The 19,127-nt window shown below is 38.3% G+C and overlaps 2 protein-coding genes across 5 annotated transcripts in view; one reads left to right on the top strand and one right to left on the bottom strand.

The window, feature by feature from the left end:
- Window positions 1-19,127, top strand: part of THAP5 (THAP domain containing 5) — a 144,805-nt gene that overhangs the window by 43,848 nt on the left and 81,830 nt on the right. For 3 of the 4 annotated variants that reach the window (XR_004804600.2, XM_035698406.2, XM_035698407.2), the window contains exon 3: window positions 5,183-5,253. Coding sequence is in view for 3 of the 4 variants with exons in the window: in XM_035698406.2 (XP_035554299.1) it covers window positions 5,183-5,253 (71 nt within the window). In the remaining variant the exon portion in view is untranslated. Of the gene's footprint in view, window positions 1-5,182; window positions 5,254-8,170; window positions 8,394-19,127 lie in introns of those variants that run through there. The other variant, XM_035698405.2, reaches the window with a different exon arrangement.
- The window catches only part of GPR141 (G protein-coupled receptor 141), a 54,177-nt gene that overhangs the window by 25,137 nt on the left and 9,913 nt on the right, over window positions 1-19,127 (bottom strand).

Here is a 19,127-nt window from a genome sequence, read left to right as displayed (position 1 = left end):
ATTCTCTAAAGTCAATAAATGTTTGAGAATGAGTTCATCAGACTGCAATATAATAGAAAAAAACTGCATTAAAATTTAACTACCAAAATGTAATTTATCTTACAGATAGATTCCTGAGCCCTTTTCTTAATTCTTTTCACTTTTTGGACTATTAAGTCCTTAACCCCTCCTTTTTGAGATTGAATATCATACTGAGAGATGTTATGGTAGGCCCTGACCAGCTCAACCCAAGAGATCTAGCTCAGGGGAGGCCATCTGTTGCCATCGACAGGCACAAGAGGCTAATATCTTCAAGTGTCTGCTGCCCTGTCCTCAGGAATCCCTGGATAAAGAGCTAATAACTGGGACACAGCCCTCCCAGAAATACCAGGCTCAAGTCATGCCAGCCTTGACTCTGCTCTTTTGACTGGGTCCTGGTTCACTTCCCACCCTCCCTAGATCTTGAGCCTCCCTGAATCCCATCGATTTCTCCTTGTTTTGGTACTCCTTTCTTTCACTCCATTCCCACCCATTTATTTAGTTGTCGCTTTCTGATCAGTGATCTTCCCAGGACTAGTCAGCTCTTCAGAATCTGGTTCTAACCTGACTCTAGAGTTCTCTAGGGCCTACTTCCTCAATTATTCCTGCTAGCCCCTGTTTGTAAGGGCTGTTCCTACTTCTCTTTAACCTTGGTTTATTTCTAATGGAATCTCTGGAAGGATTCAAGCTTTGCCTTATACTCTTATTCCCTCACCTCTTCCTTTCAAAGTTTATTCCCTGCCCTGTCTCACAGGGACTGAACCCTACTGAAAGCTCCAGAGTAGAAGATGCCACTAATTTCCTCAGCTAACTCTCAGCTTCTTTGTTCTTGATTTACTATCCAGCTGCCCCTGAACTGCACATTCTAACTATGGCAAAGGTGAGCTCAAAGACTGGGCAATTCAGGCCTTTTTACAACAGTGATTCATGGTTCTCAGATATATGTGGCAAACGGTAAATTTCAGTATTTTTGAAGAGAGGAACTAAGTCATTAGGAGCATTTTGGTCCTTTGTACAGGAAAATGAGGACCAGTTTGCCAATTAAACTGAGGGTAAAATCCATGTTAAAGTAATTAGAAGAAGCTACCAACAATGCTGGATAAAGGAAGGGGCACCAGATATTCAAATATGGTTCAGAAAACTTCTTGGCAGTTTGTTGTACAGAAAACTCATGGCTGAATATGATGGTCAAGTAAGGTAAGACTGTGAATTAAAAAGACCTGGCTTCTGCAGTCATATCTTACTCCATCTCTTAGGTCACACGTCCTTCCACATTGGGCTCAAACAACAGAACTACCTACAATACTCCTGGTTACCAAGCAGCTAAAGGCATTTCTTTTGGGCTTCCTGATTCACCTTTCATCTTCTTAAAGCTACCTGATACCAAATCGGCAGCTTCTCTGGATTCTGGCCACAGAATTAACTTCATTCTTGAAAGGCCTTAAAATAGAATATTCAAAAAGGACTTACACTTTAAAGTTCCAAGACTGTCCAAGGGGAAAGGCGGCGTTCACTAGAGATCTCAAACTTGTGTCATTGACTTGGCTTAAATATTTTCCACTAGGTGATGTTTTCTCATCTCAGATGACATTCTAGTATTGCTATTAATGTTCTATATTCATTTATTTATAGCTAGAACTGCTATGTACAATGAGAGCAGAAATGCCCTCCTAGTCTTTCCCATATTTTCTGAGTGCAATGGTGTAGTGGGGTTGAATGGTGACCAGCCCCCAAAGAAATATATCCAAGTCTTAATCCCCCAAGCCAATGAGTTGATCTTATTTGGTAAAAGAATCTTTTTAGATGTACTTGGGGATCTTAAAATGAGATTATCCAAGATTATCCATGTGGGCCCCAAATCCAATTGTAAATGTTCTTTAAAAAGACACAGTGGAGAGGCAAAAGAAGAGAAGAAGACCATGTGAAGACAGAGGCAGAGATTGAAAATATGCAATCATAAGCCAAGGAGTGCCTGGAGTCACTAAGAAGCTGGAAGAGGCAAGGAAGGATTCTCCTTTAGAGGCCTCAGAGGGAGTGTGACTCTTTTGGCACCTTGATTTCAGATGTCTAGTCTCCAGAGCTGTAAGGGAATAAATTTCTTTTGTTTTAAGCCACCAAGTTTGTGGTAGTTTGTTATGACACCCTTAGGAAACTAATACAGGTGACCATAATTTTGGTGTTTGCATTATCACCAGGAGAAGGAAATCTGAATTGTGGAAGAGCCTCTGGGTGTATAATGTCAGAACCACCCAGATCTGTGTGGACATATTCAAATACAAATTGCACTGTATACCACAGCCTTCCCAGATTACAGGAGAAAGTTAATATCATCTGATGAAACTCCCTATTTACAAATATAATAAAGCTTACTCTTCATGTCTCAATAGTGTCCCTCACAAAACTTATCAGGAAAACCTAAAATAGAAGAGTTTTATGAATCTGAGCTCTGTTTGAGACACTGTCTTCAAATTCCATGCTGTTGGTGGGCATGTGAAACTTAAAATCCTTGAAGTATTTTTATATTCTCTATCACCGTTGTTATCTCAGAAGAACCCACACTTATGTGGATGAGGTTCTAGTATCAGTTCATCTCTTATTCCTGCTTAGGGCAAACATCATATTTCCTTTGCCTATAAAAGGCTTTTCAAAACGTTCCATGAATTCATGTAGTCATTCCATTTACTTCAAATCAGGGCTCATCAGCAGAAATGACTTTTTAACCCTCATCTTCTCTAAAGCTTCTGTTTTATCCTGAATCACCATTCCCTGCCTACATAACATTTAATACAATGTCTGACTATAAATGTGCCTATTATTTTGTATATTGATTTACCTTTTCCTTCACTAGATGAGAATCTCCCATGAAAGCAGTGATCATGACTATATAGTTCATTACTAGTACGATGCTGGATACATAGTAAACACGAAATATTTTGTTGAATATTTGTTGAATTTAATGCTTCTCATCTCTCTTACAAGGTATAAACCTTCTAATGATGGCAACTTTCAATGTAATTGTCTATTTAATCCGAAAGAGATGAAGCAATACATTGCAAAGCTATGAGAGCAGAGACCTATTTCCTGGTGTATTACCTTTAAACACTCTTATTTAAGATGCATATGTTTTCCCAAGAAATTGAAAGATTATATAGTAATGAATGAGTATAGAATGAATCACTCTGCTCTCAAGAAGCTTATCATCTACTGGAGGAGGCAGATACATGTAGTAGAAATACACAAAGGTAGAATGAGAGAGTGCCTTGAGAGCAGAGTGTTGGGAGAACAAGCTGAACTGGGAGAAGGAGAAATCCAGAGAAGCTTCACAGGAAAGGCTACTTTTGAAATGGAATTGAAGGATAGAAAGGATTTGGTAGACAAAATAGGGGAGAGAAGGAGAAGACAGGAAATGTCCAGAAATAGAACAACATGAGACTCAAAGGACAGACACCAAACTTGGAAAGGTTTGTTTAATGAACAGCACAGTCTTCTTCATTATAGCCTGAACACACGGATCAGCAAATATATACTCTATGTGTAGACTTTGATTATCTAGGCCTAGTTGTTCAGATATGTCCTCAATCTACTTAACTCCAGGAGGAAAGAGGGTGACAAGGTATATTTGTATTTCTCTTTTATTGGTTCTATTTTAGACCATATGCTTTAGACTATAGGGAAAAATCACAGCTTTTTGCTTTCATAGATTTGAAAGCAGTTTCTCATTCTTTTCACAAGACCTCAATCTACATTTTCTGGCCTCATTCCCTGTTGAGGGTTATTATGTGTTTAAGAAACGACAAATGTTAACCATAGCCAGACACATAATTAGGAAAGCCCCTCTGGAATCAGACACCCCCATGGTTTGGACATGTCCTTATTCCCTTCTAATCACAGTCATCATGGAAACTTCAGGCTCACTGGCTAGGGAACCTTTCACATATCTTCCTGGGCACCTTATATAGAACTAGGCTTTAATAAATGTTCATAACACCCTTGGCCCCATGAGAAGCACTTATCAAACTCCAATCTGTAAAGGAAAATCTTCACTTTAATGTTTGGATACAAAGTTTGAGTTGAAAATTTGGCTGGAAGTTTAGCAATTTTATGTCCTTTTTTTTTTTAACACATGAGATACAAGCAAATAAATAAAGTTGAAACTTCATGCAGAAATAGAAATTCTTGGGGCGCCTGGATGGTTCAGTTGGTCAAAAGTCCAAGTCTTGATTTTTGGCTCAGGTCATGATCTCAGGGTTGCAAGATCAAGCCCTGCATCAGGCTCCACACTGGACATGGAGTTTGCTTAAGATTCTCTCTCGCACTCTCCCTCTGGCCTTCCCTACCCCTTGCTCATTCTCTCTCTCTCTCTCTCTCTTTCTAAAAAAAAAAAAAAAAAAAAAAAAAAGAAAAGAAAAGAAAAGAAAGAAAGAAAGAAGAAAGAAAAAGAAAAAAAAGAGAAATCCTTAAGAAGAGAACTACTTGAACAAAGAAATACAATTTGTGGTACACTGGCTTCCTGAGCAACAGAACTAACTGAAGGAGTTAGTTACAACTAACTTTAAGCCAACAAGAAGTTACAACTTTCAGCCAACAAGAAATCATGCTTTCATCCGTATGCTTATTTTTTTGGCCATCTTTATTAAGAAACTAATCCCAAATAAAATAATGAAATGGGGTAATTTTTTTCTTCAGGGTGCTATGTTTCTAGCTATTACCTCTTGTTCTAATCTCCCTGTCTATCCTATTCCCTAACAAAGCTTGTTTTTTCCTGTGTCCTGATTTCTCTCAGCAACATATCACACATGATCAAGAAAATGCCTAACTAGTCCTTTGTGTTCTAAGTCGTATTTCAACTCTTCTCTATTATTCTTCCAGAAATGTAATTATCTTTGCCACCCCAGTAGTTGTACCAATTTTGTTTCACATCATTTCAAGTTTTGTTATGGTTATTATTTTAGCTCTTTCCTCTCCATAATAAATATATAGACACGTAGGGAAGAAACTATGTTTATTTTTTTATTTTTATTTAGTTTTTCCCACAGTTCTTAGGAAGACCATTTGTTGTCTACATGGTTCATTGAAAGAATGAATAATATTGCAGATGGTTGTATTTGCCTGCATCCTCAGACTCTAGTTCTGCCTTCCTCAAAACTCATCATTTCCATTTCAGAATCTATGTCATTCTGAAGAAATTGACTCCATGTCTCAACTCCAAAGATGGGACTCTAACCTGAGGCTAAGGTAAACTGAGCAGTACATTTAATTATTTAACTTACATCTAATCACAATTATTGGTTCACGATGGATTTATGACCCAAAATTGGTCCAACTGGAAAGAATTTCAGGACTCTTTATTGTTTAAAGTTTTTTTTTCATAATTTGGAGGGTTTTTAAAATTATTTGAGAGAGAGTGTGTGTGTGTGTAGTGGTAAAGGGAGAGGGAGACAAGTATATTCTCCACTGAGCGTAGAGCCAGATGTGGGGCTTGATCCTACCATCCTAAGATCATAACCTGAGCCGAAATCAAGAGTCAGATATTTAACCAACTGATCCACCCATGCGCCCCAGGAATTTCGGGACTCTTTCTGGGAGTGCTGGCAGGGCAAATTCTCTTGTTTTAGAGAGTCGAGTGTGTGTATTTGAGACTTAGAAGTGCTGCAGTCATATTACTGCCATTAACAGAAGTCAACATATAGTAAGTTCATGATGCTGATACTGCTTAGCAGGATACAAGTTTACGTATCTAGTATAGGAAATATGTTCTAATAGAAAAGAGAACAGGAGGAAAAATCCCAAGTTTTGAACCCGTCAATGTCTGATAACAACACAAAAGTTAAATTAGAGTTATCTTCAGTTTGCATTAATAAAAATGCTATTATTTCCCCTCTGTAATGTGGGCCCAATAACAAGATGAATTATGTAAAGTACCCAGCATGGGGCTAGACACTATGCGGCTACTCCATAAATCTCAATAATTTCTTTTTTCCTCCCCATCTAGAAGTCTTTTTTAAAAGACAAACTCAAAAAACTGAAATATATCAATAATGAAAAATTCTTATAATATGCTTTGAAGAACTCAGGATATGATAAATCGTGCTCAGGAAAGAAACTTCATCTTTCAGCCTTCATGAGGGTATAACTAACCCAAATCAGAACTCACTGAATTTTGCAAAACTCCTAATGTTTGAGACAGAGATCAATGGCAAGCCATTGCAAATAAGGTAACAGCTTACATCCTGTTTCTACACATCTGAGTAACAAACCATGGTGCAACAGTGTTTGCTTCAAATATGGCAGGTCAAAACACAAAAGTAAATTCTTGATTCCTTGGACCAGATCTGTACATTTTAAAATGTTCATTGGAAATTGATTTATTTAAGGTTATTTGGATAAATTCAAGTTTATTTGGCTCATTTTTGGGTTATTCTATAACTTGAATCATTCAAGAAGTTAGGTAACCAGCAATTAGTTACCAAGATTTCCAAGTTCCTGAAGAATCTTGTACAAATCTAACACTCTAAAACCTAGTAGACTATAAGACTGCGTAGTAACTATGTTCTACTAAGATATTTATAACTATTTCATTATAATGTGAGGAATATTCACTCTTTTATTATTCCCAAGTTCTAGAGCCCTATAGAAAAATACAGTCCTTTGGAGTCAAATTAACTGGCTAATGCTATTACCAAAAATGCACACTATCATTCTTTCAGTTACTATGATTAAATATAGTAATTTAAGTGATGCAAGAGAAAAGTAGCCTGAGCCTAGGTCCCAGCTCTGCCACTTATTAACTGTATAAATCCCTTTACTTCAAAGTATAGCCTTCTCAGCTTTATGGAGGACAATAACACATGCTCTGCCAAACCCATGGGCTTTCAAGAGAATAGAAAGGGTCCCAACCAACATTTGCCACCAAAACACCTGGCATAAAACCTACCCCTCACTGTATCTCAGTGGAAAATCTAGAAACCCAGGTCAGGGAGTAGGTGGTGGGTGGTAGGGAAGGGGATTTAAATAAAAGTCATGCAGAAAATAATAGGGGGATCCCTGGGTGGCTCAGAGGTTTGGTGCCTGCCTTCGGCCCAGGGCATGATCCTGGAGACCCAGGATGGAGTCCCACGTCGGGCTCCCTGCATGGAGCCTGCTTCTCCCTCTGCCTGTGTCTCTGCCTCTCTCTCTCTCTCTCTCTCTCTATCTATCTATCTCTATCTCTCATGAATAATAAAGTTAAAATCTTATAAAAAAAAAAGAAAATAATAGGAAAGTCATTGACTTTGAAGTTGAACACAACCATATTTGAAATCTGATACTATAACCAATTTGATTTTTAAGCCATTTATTTATCTCCCTGAATTCAGTTCCCCCATCCCCATTTGTATAATGGAAATTATACTGTCAATATTGCAGAATTGTTAAGTGAGACAACAAAGAGATTAAAAGGGTCCAGGAAATTGTTAATAAATGGTGGCTGAAATTACACAGGATATTCAAGTAGAGAAATAAGGTTTCAGTCATGTAAATATTACAACTAATGGGTACTTTGAGCCATGAATTGGAGGTTCTTCAGCAGCAAGACAGCATGTGTTGAAGATGGTATATACTTAAAGTGATGGAGCAGTTGAAGCTAGAGTTGGGAACTTTCATTAGCTAATAAGGCTCCACACGGGCAAGTGTAACATTGGCCCCATGTGGAATACAGAAAAATTAAAAGAATCTAAGCAGCAAAAGAGGAACAGAAATCTAAACAAGAGATAGTCCTTGGATACATTGGCTGAGGTAGTTTTTAACAGTTTACCCATAAGAAAGCATTATGGATTAGCATCAGAATCCAATGGTATTTTATCTGAATTTTCTTATATGTAATAATGTTTAATTTAATTGATAACATGCCATATATATATATATATATCTGTGGCAGGAGCATTATTTGCCCAGTTCTTCGCTCTCCATCCCTGTGTGTACACCAGTACACATGTGATTGTGCAATCCCTCCCACTGCAGGAAGAGCTTGTATTTCCAGTCCCCTTGACTTTAAGTTTTGCCAGATGACTTGCTTTGGCAAATAGGCTAAGGTTTTAAAGTGACAGGGTGCCAGTTTTGAGCTTAGACCTTAAGTGGCAGTATTTCTGCATATTTCCTGTGCCTCTGCCATTAGCACGAGAAGAGCATACTGGGCTAGCCCCTGGTCCCAAGAAGAGGATGGAAGACACATGGAGTGGAACTAAACCATCCAATAGATCCCAACTTGAGTCAGCAGGCACCAGATGTGGGAGCAAGCTAAACTGAGGTCTACAGAACCATCCCACTCAGCCTAGACCAACTGGCTGACTCTCAGCCAATACATAGGAACATAAAGATAAACAATTGCTTTTTTTTTTAAGCTACCGAGTCTTGGGATGAGTTATTACACAGCATTTTGCTGGCAGTAGCTAACTGAATACACTATTCTTAAGAGGCGTCTTGTTTTTAATGTATTGTCCCTATCTGCTGATTCATCAGAAAGGCAACCACGGTTTCCCCTCTTTCAGGTGTCAGATGTGCTTTAAAAGAAAAAAAATGCTTTATGACCTGATACATTATCTTGAGAAGCAGAGAAAAGTAGTATGATAAGTGAATAACAGTCTAGTTTTTATGGTTCAGACAAACGTAGTATTAAGTATGCAAAATTGATCACTATATTACCCTTTTTGTTTTTATTTCTTCCACTGCTCTTTAGTATTGTCTTATCTACTCCCCACAGGTAAACTTGTCAGTAATCTGAGTCTCTTTCTTTTCTTTTTTTTTTTTAAAGATTATATTTATTTATTTTTGAGAAAGAGTGAGAGAGGTAATCTGAGTCTCTTAATCACCAGTACTAATTCTTAGGTCCTTCTCCATACAACATGTGCACCTATGAACACAAGCCTAGGGAATGTGGAGGTAGATAAATCTCTGTTATCAAGGCATCCATGGGCAGAAACTCAGTTATTCCTCTCTTCTTATGTCCAAAAGCCTGTAGAAACTTGTGACACAAGTAGTTACTCTGAGATTGTTGAATTGTTATGAAGTAAAAGTATTTATCCTACCTTTTGGGGTATCTGTCATCTATTTTTACTATACACAGAGGGCTGAGATTTCCAAACCTCTGACACTTTTGGCTGCATTTAATCAAACCTTGAGCTTATTATTCAGGTAAATCAGTGTGTCTTTTATGGAGTTGGAAATTTGCATTTCTAGGATACCTAGTTCACTAGATCACTCCTTGTTTAAGAATGTCTAAATATATCCTGCAGAAAGTATTTAGGGCCAAGAAAGGGATACAGGCAGAAGCTATGATATTTCAGAGAAAGATTTCATATAGATAGGAGACTCACATAAGATTTCCTGGTGGTGTTTGAAACCAGCTTATATTGAAATCAATGGCTTAATTTGCCAGCAGGGGTAGGTTGTTTTTTTTTGTTGTTGTTTGTTTGTTTGTTTTTAAGAACCTGATTTTTAAAAGGAGGATTTAACCTAGAGTGATTAATCTGTGATGAAAATTTGAAGACACCAAGTAGATTGAGGGAGGCAAACTACCTAGCTAATTCACAGTTCACCTGCTCCAAGACCCCATGACTTGATTTTTGCAGCATGTGTTCACAGTGCTTTTCCAGGTGGCTTGAAGTGAGTTTCTCTGTACTTTTAACAGAGCTGTAGCCAAGAAAATGCTCACTTTGATTATTTATCAGGAAACCTCTAGATTGGTGCCACTCAAGGTTAATCCATGCATTGGTAGCACTGACCTCACCAGGGACTCATGCAGACTGAATCAGAATCTCTGGGCTGATGCTCAGTGATCAATTTTCAAACAAGTTCTTCAGAATATTCTTGACCATACTAATATTTGAGAACTATTGACTTAATTCACCTTGAGCAAGTCACCTCTCTGTCCTTGGGGTATCTGTCCACAAAATGAAGAGGTCAAGTTGGACAATGTCAATAGAGCCTTTGGAGCTCTGTCAGTATCAGTCTCTCCCCTGCTTTTTTTTTTTTTTTTCAGTTTTGATTCATGATTGTGACAGTGTATAAAGGAAGATTTTAAGAGCCAGATCATGTGGTAAGTCATCCCCATTTTCACCCTAAAGAAACTGGACCACTAGTTAAAATGAATACATGGAATATTTGATTAAGCAAGTATGGAATTCTGAAACTCAAGAGGAAAAAAGTCATCCTGTTATATAGATAGGTAAACAGCAATTAAAATTGTGTAGGGATCCCTGGGTGGCGCAGTGGTTTGGTGCCTGCCTTTGGCCCAGGGCGCGATCCTGGAGACCCGGGATCGAATCCCACGTCGGGCTCCCAGTGCATGGAGCCTGCTTCTCCCTCTGCCTGTGTCTCTGCCTCTCTCTCTCTCTCTGTGACTGTCATAAGTAAATAAAAATTTAAAAAAATTGTGTAAGCAAGACAAAAATACCTTCTTAATACATCCTAGCTCTATCCAGAAACAATGACCACCACAATAACAAGAAGCATCCCTGGCACCCAGATTGTGGGCTTTAAATATAATTTCCCTAATGAGCCAGAGCTGCCTGCTAGAGAAAAGTGAGGGAGAGGAAAGAATTCTAGGTTTTAAAAGTTATAATAAACATATCAACAAAGGCAATGTATAGGCCCTGTTTGGAACCCAACTCAAGAAACCCAACTGAAAACAGTATGAGATGATAAGGAATATTTCAACAAAAACAAACTATCTGAAAACACTAAGGAATTATTTGGGGCAAGATAATAGTATTATTGTTATTTTTTTAAAAAAGGCATCCTTACTTTTTAGAAATACATATCAAAATACTTATGGATATTATATCCAGGGTTTTCTTTAAAGTGATTGGGTTGTAGGGTTTAAGGAAAGGAAGAAATCAAACCGGAGTTGTGACTCAAGTCATAGCGGGAGTAGCTAGATAATTGGTACATGGGGTTTCATTGCTCCTTGCTGTGCTGTATATTTCAATTTTTTTCTATAATGGCATTTTAAATTGTTAATCTGAAAAGAAAAGAATAAGGGCAGAAAATACCCCCCCCCCAAGACAAACAATGAAAGATAGATACACTTCCATTTTCTATACTGAAGAGTGAATATGGTTAAATTCAATGCCTCCAAAGGAAACATTGCCAGTGGGGGGTCCCTCCAAGTGCTCTCACTTTTTCTACTTGGAACCCATCCTTGTTTTACCCTCTGCAGACAGGGCATTGTGAACAAAGAATCCATGCTATGAAACGAGTGCTGAGCGAGTGTTAGTGCAGGCGTGCTGGGCGCACAACAGGCACTCAACAACTGTTCACTCAATAAGAAATACCTTAAGTAGAAGGAGAGGCCAGTTGAGTCTGTCTGACTCCAACAGACACATTTGAGTCCCTGCTCCTGTGCTCCCTGCTCTCACATTCAATCCCCAAACCTTCCTTGCCCTTCGCCCCTAGGTGTCTACCATGCCCATTGGGAGTTACTTGTGATGATCTGATCTATACTGTTGGCAGAAACATCTAGTTTAAGACTGCCCTTTACAGATACTTCTTTTATCTGTGCCTTTAATGAATTGTGCTGACAGGGTAAAGTGATCTGTTATCAGTGGTTTTCAAATAAGTGAAAAATGAAATGGTAAGATCTTTTTCACCTATAAAGTTAGTGAAGTAAAATATCATGACAGTCATTAGTGCTGGCAAACATGAGGTGACACTGTTTATTAGAGTTGAAATTGGGATCACATTTCCAGATGTCCATTTGGCAATTAATGGCTAGATCACAAATAGCAGTTATGCTCTTTAAGGAAGTAATCCCTCTTCTAGGAATTATTAAGAGCAATACTAGCAATATGTATAAAATGTACAGATTAGAGGCAAAGAGACTGTTAATGGTCAGTTAATTATGTTATACACATATGACCTATTAAGCCTCTGAAATAATGCTTAAATAACATAGAAAATTCATGTGATAGAGAAGACAAGACTGTTTATACACTGATGTCTATATAATCTGAATATGTATTTATTGAAAATGGCTCTATCAAATATTTAAGAGTAATTGGTTTGGGCAGTTGGATTATGAATGATTTTCATTTCTTCCTGTTTACTTTTTCAGTGTTTTTTGTAAAAATTTTTTGTGATTAGAAAAATACTATTTTCATACTCATAAACATTTTTAAACATTAGTTCTAATATTTCTTCCCACAAAATTGCCTTATACTTCTTAATTGCCTGATGTTAATGACTTTGATGGCAGAAACAAAACAACCATTATAGATACACTCAGGATAGGTGCTATTGCTTGTGCATTTAATATAGTTTTCCTTGGCTCAGTTAAAAATATAGTTTAGTAAGAACTCCATCTCAAGGTCACTTGGATGATAAATGAGACACTATCTAGAAAGAATCTGTATAAGCCGTTAAGTTGTTTCCTTTGTATGTAAAATGTTGAGGAGGCTTGGGTGAGATACCATCCCTGAACATGACTTGTAGTCTATGAAATGTAAGACTGGTAGCCATTGTTATACTCATTCGAATACACTTTAAGCAAGGCATTTGAGCTATGCCATCTTGTTGCAGCTCTAATCCTCTTGCATGAGGAAGTCAATGGTTATGCAAGGAAAGGACCTATTTGCATTGGTTTAGTACCCTGCACATGCCTCCTTGTTCCCCCTTACCAGTTGCCTAAAGTAATCTGCCTTTTCCTGGGAGGAATACATGACTTTCCACACACACTGTTACCCTCAGACGTGATATTATTACTCATTTTCCTGGGTCTTGCCAGGTCAAGGTTAGCTTTCTCCACTCCCTGCAAATGGCACCTTCTTTTGTCACCACTGTTAATATTTCTATTAAACTGTGGAGGAAGAAATGTGTCTTCCTAACACAAAAATAAATTTAGGAAGAACAAGTCCTGCTTAACTGAAACACAGACTACTTTGGGCCAGCTTTTTTGCCAACTAACTTGTCAGGAAACAGTTTGAGGGAAATGCTGGCAGGATCAGATACTAGATTCAGATTCAATCATTTTTCCTCATCATGCTTAACATGGCCACTTATAAAATTACATCCTTAAATCTGCTGGGCTGCTATGATGGTTTAAATAAGCTAACTCCTAGATCCAGTGCATCTTCGACATTACATATTATTTAAGAAGTCATACATACGCCAATGTTCTTTTCAATTTAGGAAATTTCTTTCACATCCAGACACTTCCATCATCCTAGAATTCATACTCTTGTTTTGCAAGGCAGCCCACAGCATTGTTAGACAAAAATAATTGCAGGAGAGTTCTTTATAATATTGTATAGAAGTTTACCTCCCTATAACAACTCCACCATAGTTATAATTCTATTCTTGGGAGTTTTACACTCTCAGTGTTTTGGGTTTTTTTCCTTTCTAAGTGATATTTCTTCATCAACTGACTGATTATTCCTGTATTTTCTCTTTTCTGTCAACTTCTGTACCCTTCTGTCCTTACTTCAGGCAAGTAAATAAGATTACCAGCATAGCGTAGAATTATAAGCTTTGGCACTGAAGTCCTGCCTTTATCATTTGCTAGCTGGGCTGTCTTAGGCAAGTTATTTAATTAATATCTCCATACTTCATTTTCCTCATCTGAAAATTGGATTATTATAATGTTGCATATTTCATAAAGTTGTACTGTTTTCCTTGCATGCAAATAATCTAAATAAACCAATCAATAGGACTTGGTATAGAGATGGCACTCTATAAATGTTTATCATGAGGGTAATTAAGATGGTATGTTTTACTTCTTCATATGGCCAGACTAAATGGACACTCTGGTTTATCAATGTCCTTATTCCTGGAGGAATAAGCTTGTATAATCAGGAAACTTCAGAATAGGTGGGATGTATACCACTTGATCTGGATATTAGCTATTTGAAACTGAGCAAGTTACTTTATTCCTCTAAGCTTTTATTTCCTCATCCATAAAATGGGAATGATGGGACTATCTGCTTTGCAAGTTGTGAAAATTTAGTAATGATACTACACTAAGGCACTAAATATGTGCAAACATGGTTCTAAGGGCTGTATTTAGGTACCCTGAGTATGATCATCTTGGAGTAGTAGACATTCAATCTCTTCTCGTTATTATGAGAGGAGAAGATCTGGGAGGCTCATGGTGCAGCTGTCTACCTCTAGGATGTTTTTTTTTTTTAATCTCAGGCACAGAGTCTGAGGTTACTCCACCCCCAAGAAACCCCACACGTATCTAACCACATTTCTGCCCAGCTCCACTGCCAGATACTTTAACAGGAAGGAGATAAAGGGAAGAAGAGAAAAAGCTTGGGGAAGCATAGAGGAGAAAGAGGAAGAGGGAGAGGCCGTGGGAGTGAGAAGTAGGGAACACATCAGGTGGGTGGTTGCTCTCAGAGGGAACAGGAATGGGGAGCCACCAACACGAAAAGGGGTATCTTGTATTTTCCTTCATCCATGCTCAGTCATGTGAAAATTTAAAAAAGAACCCTACATAATCCAAACCACGACTTGCTTTTAAAAATGGCATGAAGAACAAAGAATATGAGCTTTGGTACCACACATATTTTCCTTTTTTTTATAGTTGCATTTTCGTGGTATTCAACATTAAACCCTCCATTTGAATACCAGATTCAAAATGTTCCCTTAATTCATTGACTTAGATTCTTTGTTTTGTCCTTAATTTGTGAATTCTTTAACCCTGCCAGAAATTGAGGATACTGTAGGGGGAAGAAAATATTTCCACTTCCTCTTGGTGCTTATAGGAATCTGGAGGATCAAGAAACATTCTCTCCACTGGGAGAACTTAACCTCAAGTCTTCTTGAATCTGGAAAAATGCTTCAAGAAACATTTTGATGTGCAGAGTCACTAATAAGCCTAAGCCCCTTCTATGCTCTGAGTTTTGGAAGTTTACCTATGTCAGTCCAGTGATTCTCAATATATTGACAAATATGCACCATTTCTGCCCTTCTCTCTATCCTCTAGACTTCCTGGCCAGAGTTTAGAGTTAGATGCTACTAATAATAAGGGGTTTCCTATGACAATTTGATGATGAAACTAAAGAGAAGCCATCACCTTTCCTTTGTAGACAGCATTCAGGCCAAGGGCTTCTGGAGAGAGCAGAGAAGTCATTCTGGAGGAGGGTCTCAGGCTTCTGCTGAATCACGCTTCTTGGAGCATAGGCAGCTATAGTTTTCAATGGCAGTTTTCTGAGTTTCCTATTTCCTATTCCTATGCTATATATTTCCTGAAGCTTCCAAAGAAAAAATACAGCAGCTGTCCCGTCTTTACTCTCTCGACTTTCCCAATGGTGTTGCAGCATCTGATCCTCTACATGAAATCCTTCCCTGTTTGGAACACCTGGGGTGGTTTCAGGTTTTTTTCATGGTATTCTTGTTGATGCCAGCTACATAATAGAATTGTCTGGAAAGCTTTTGAAAGACACTGATGCTTGCCTCCCACCTCTGGAGAGGGTCCTAGGCATCCATATTTTTAAAATGCTCTCCAAATATTTCTGAGGGGCACCCAAAAATTAAAAGCCACTGTGTCAATCTCAAATTGAATTCCCAACCTCAGGCTTTGGTTTCTTTTTTTGTCAGACCCATTTCTTAGTCATTTCAAATCAGCTTTATCAAATCAGAGACCCTGCTCTATCCCTTCCTTCAATATGTTTTCCCAACACAGTAAGGAGAGGCCAGTATAAGCAACTTTCAAAGTGGCTCTAGGGTTTCTTGGTGTCTTACAGAAGGTACCCTGCAGAAGCAACTGTCAATGCAAATATAAAAATATAAAGAAATAAAAGAATACATTAAAAGTAAAAGATTAAAAGGATGACCAGGCAATTTTTAAAATAGCCAAAATTATACTTTTGAAAATGAAAAGTATGCCAATAGAACCAGCATCTCAAAGGACATATTAGATAAAGGAAACAAAAATTGGTGAACCGCGTAATAGATATTAAAAAGTTCCTCAGGGATCCCTGGGTGGCGCAGCGGTTTGGCGCCTGCCTTTGGCCCAGGGCGCGATCCTGGAGACCCGGGATCAAATCCCACATCGGGCTCCCGGTGCATGGAGCCTGCTTCTCCCTCTGCCTGTGTCTCTGCCTCTCTCTCTCTCTCTCTCTCTCTCTCTCTCTGTGACTATCATAAATAAATAAAAGTTTAAAAAAAATAAAATAAAAAATAAAAAGTTCCTCAGAATGCAGCACAGAAAGAAAAATATTAAAAGCAAACACACCGTATACCTTTCTTAGCACTTTGCATATCATTTCTCTTGTAATCCTCACAATAATCCCATTAAGCAGATACTGTTGCTTCCCTGTTTTAGAGATGAGAAAACTGAGGCATAGAGAGGTTAAGTAACTTGCACAAATTTACATACCTAATAAGAGAGCCGTTATATTTAAGTAACAGAGCCTGGCTTCAGTTACTCAGCAACTATGTTATGTTCTTATCAAGAAAGTAGAAATCATAAAAAAGAAGAGACATGGATGCTAAATTTGTTGTAGAACAGAAGATAGAGCAAAGAAAGGCAGTTTTTTGAGAGATAATGGCTGAGAATTTTCCAGAATTGATAAAAATTAACAATTATCAGGCTCAGTAAGCTCAAAAAATCTTAAACAGGATGAAGAAAAAAAAATCCATACTTACACACAACAAAGTGAAACTGCAGAATAGTAAGGAAAAGAGGCTGCTGATCTTAAAGGCAGTCCAGTAGAAAACACAAATCACCCAAAAGGAAAATACTTTACACATACAGTGGCTTCTTATAAGCAGCAGTGGAGGCCAGAGTACAGTAGGATATTATCTTAAAACAAGAATAAAAATAACTATCGAGGTCCAAAGTATACCCAGCAAAATGATCTTTTCAAGAATACGGGCAAAATGAAGACTGTGTACAAATAAAAATTGAAAGAGTGTAACATCAACTTATCTTTAAACATGTGGAAGATAAAATTTAAGAAAGAAGGAGAGTTATACAAGAAGCACTATCTGAGTCACAAAGGAAAGAAACTGCTAATCAAAGGAACTGTAAATATATGGTGCATCTAAACAGATTTTATATGAAACAACAATAATAATATCTAATTTGTTGGGTTAAAATATCAGACAAAACCAAAATACTGGGCAAAAATATGAAACTTGAGAAGGCAGCAGCCCCGGTGGCCCAGAGGTTTAGTGCTGCCTTCAGCCTGGGGTGTGATCCTGGAGACCCAGGATCGAGTCCCAAGTCAGGCTCCCTGCACAGAGCCTGCTTCTCCCTCTGTGTCTCTCATGAATAAATAAATAAAATATTAAAAAAAAGAAAAAAGAAAAAAAAAGCAAGTTCAATTGATTCCAAAGAAAAGAGATCAAAGAAGGAAGGAAAGAAGGTCCAGGGAAGGAAGGGTAAAATGAAACCTACAAAAAGGTACACAAGTAGCAACAAATTGAAAGGTAGGAATAGATGCACATTTCAGTAATCATTTAAGTGGAACAAACTCTACAGTTAAAAAGATCATCAGGGCAGCCTGGTGGCTCAGCAGTTTAAGCGCCCAGGGCCTGATCCTGGAGTCCCAGGATTGAGTCCCATGTCGGGCTCCTTGCATGAAGCCTGCTTCTCCCTCTGCCTATGTCTCTGCCTCAATCTCTCTCTCTCTCTCTCTCTCTCTCTCTCTCTCTGTGACTATCATAAATACATAAATAAAAAAATAAAATAAATAAATAAATAAATAAATAAATAAATAAATAAATAAATAGGAGCGCCTGGGTGGCTCCGTCAGTTAAGCATCTGACTCTTGATCTTAGGTCAGGTCTTGATTTTTGGATGGTAAGTTCAAGCCCTGCTGGGCATGGAGCCTACTTAAAAAAGAAGAAGAAGAAGGGGAGGAGGGCGGGGGGTGGGAGTGAATGGGTGACGGGCACTGGGGGTTATTCTGTATGTTGGTAAATTGAACACCAATAAAAAATAAAAAAGAAGAAGAAGAAGAAGAAAAGAAGAAGAAGAAGAAGAAGAAGAAGAAGAAGAAGAAGAAGAAGAAGAAGAAGAAGAAGAAGAAGAGGAGGAGGAGGAGGAGGAGGAGGAGGAGGAGGAGGAGGAGGAGGAGGAGGAGGAGGAGGAGGAGGAGAAAGGGTACCATCTATTGTGAGGGAAAAGGGAGCAGCACCTACGTCTTCTCAAGAGAGGCTGGGAGAAGAATTGAGAGAATTTTTTTTAAAGATTTTATTTATTTATTTGAGAGAAGAGAGAGAAAGGGAATATGGGCCAGGGCATGGGGAAAGGAACAAGCAGACTCCCTGCTTAGTGGAAAGACCGATGCAGGACTCAATCCAGGACCCTAAAATCATGACCTGAGCTGAAGACAGAAGCTTAACCAACTGAACCACCCAGATGCCTTTCCTCTTTATCTTAAGATTTTATTTATTATTTTAGAGGAGAAAGAGAGAGAGAGAATTTAAATGAAGAAAGGAGAAAAACATTTGGCCAGTATTTGTTGAGCAACTGCCTATTCCTGGCCCTAACCTAGGAGATTTATTTGCATTCTCTCCTTGTAATCCTTATAATAGCTCTCTGCAATAAGAATTATTACCTCCAGGTCAACTAGGTTGCCCAGGCAGGGCTCTCTATGTGGCTGAGCAGGAAATTGAATTCAATTCTATTATACCAGAGAAGTCACCATGCGAAAACTGAGCTGTAAGTATTCACGTGTAGAATTGACAGATAAAATAGAAGATACCCAATTGATCTGAAATTCAGATTATTTTTTTTTAATTTTTATTTATTTATGATAGTCACACACAGAGAGAGAGAGAGAGGCAGAGACACAGGCAGAGGGAGAAGCAGGCTCCATGCACCAGGAGCCCGACGTGGGATTCGACCCCGGGTCTCCAGGATCGTGCCCTGGGCCAAAGGCAGGCGCTAAACCGCTGCGCCACCCAGGGATCCCTGAAATTCAGATTAATAGTTATTTTTGTACAAGTATCCCATGCAATACTTGGGACATATATATATTTTAAAAAGTATTTGTCACTTATCCAAAATTCACATTTAACTGGGAGTCCTCTATTTTGGTTTTCTACATCTGGCAACTCTGTGTAGAAGTGAAATGAAAGGGAAGACAGAGGTGTGCTGAGATATAATGGTGCTTAGCAAAAGT

Source organism: Canis lupus, chromosome 14, assembly GCF_003254725.2.
Source record: "Canis lupus dingo isolate Sandy chromosome 14, ASM325472v2, whole genome shotgun sequence".
In the NCBI taxonomy this organism is placed as follows: domain Eukaryota; kingdom Metazoa; phylum Chordata; class Mammalia; order Carnivora; family Canidae; genus Canis; species Canis lupus.
This window is presented reverse-complemented; position numbering and strand designations above follow the sequence as displayed.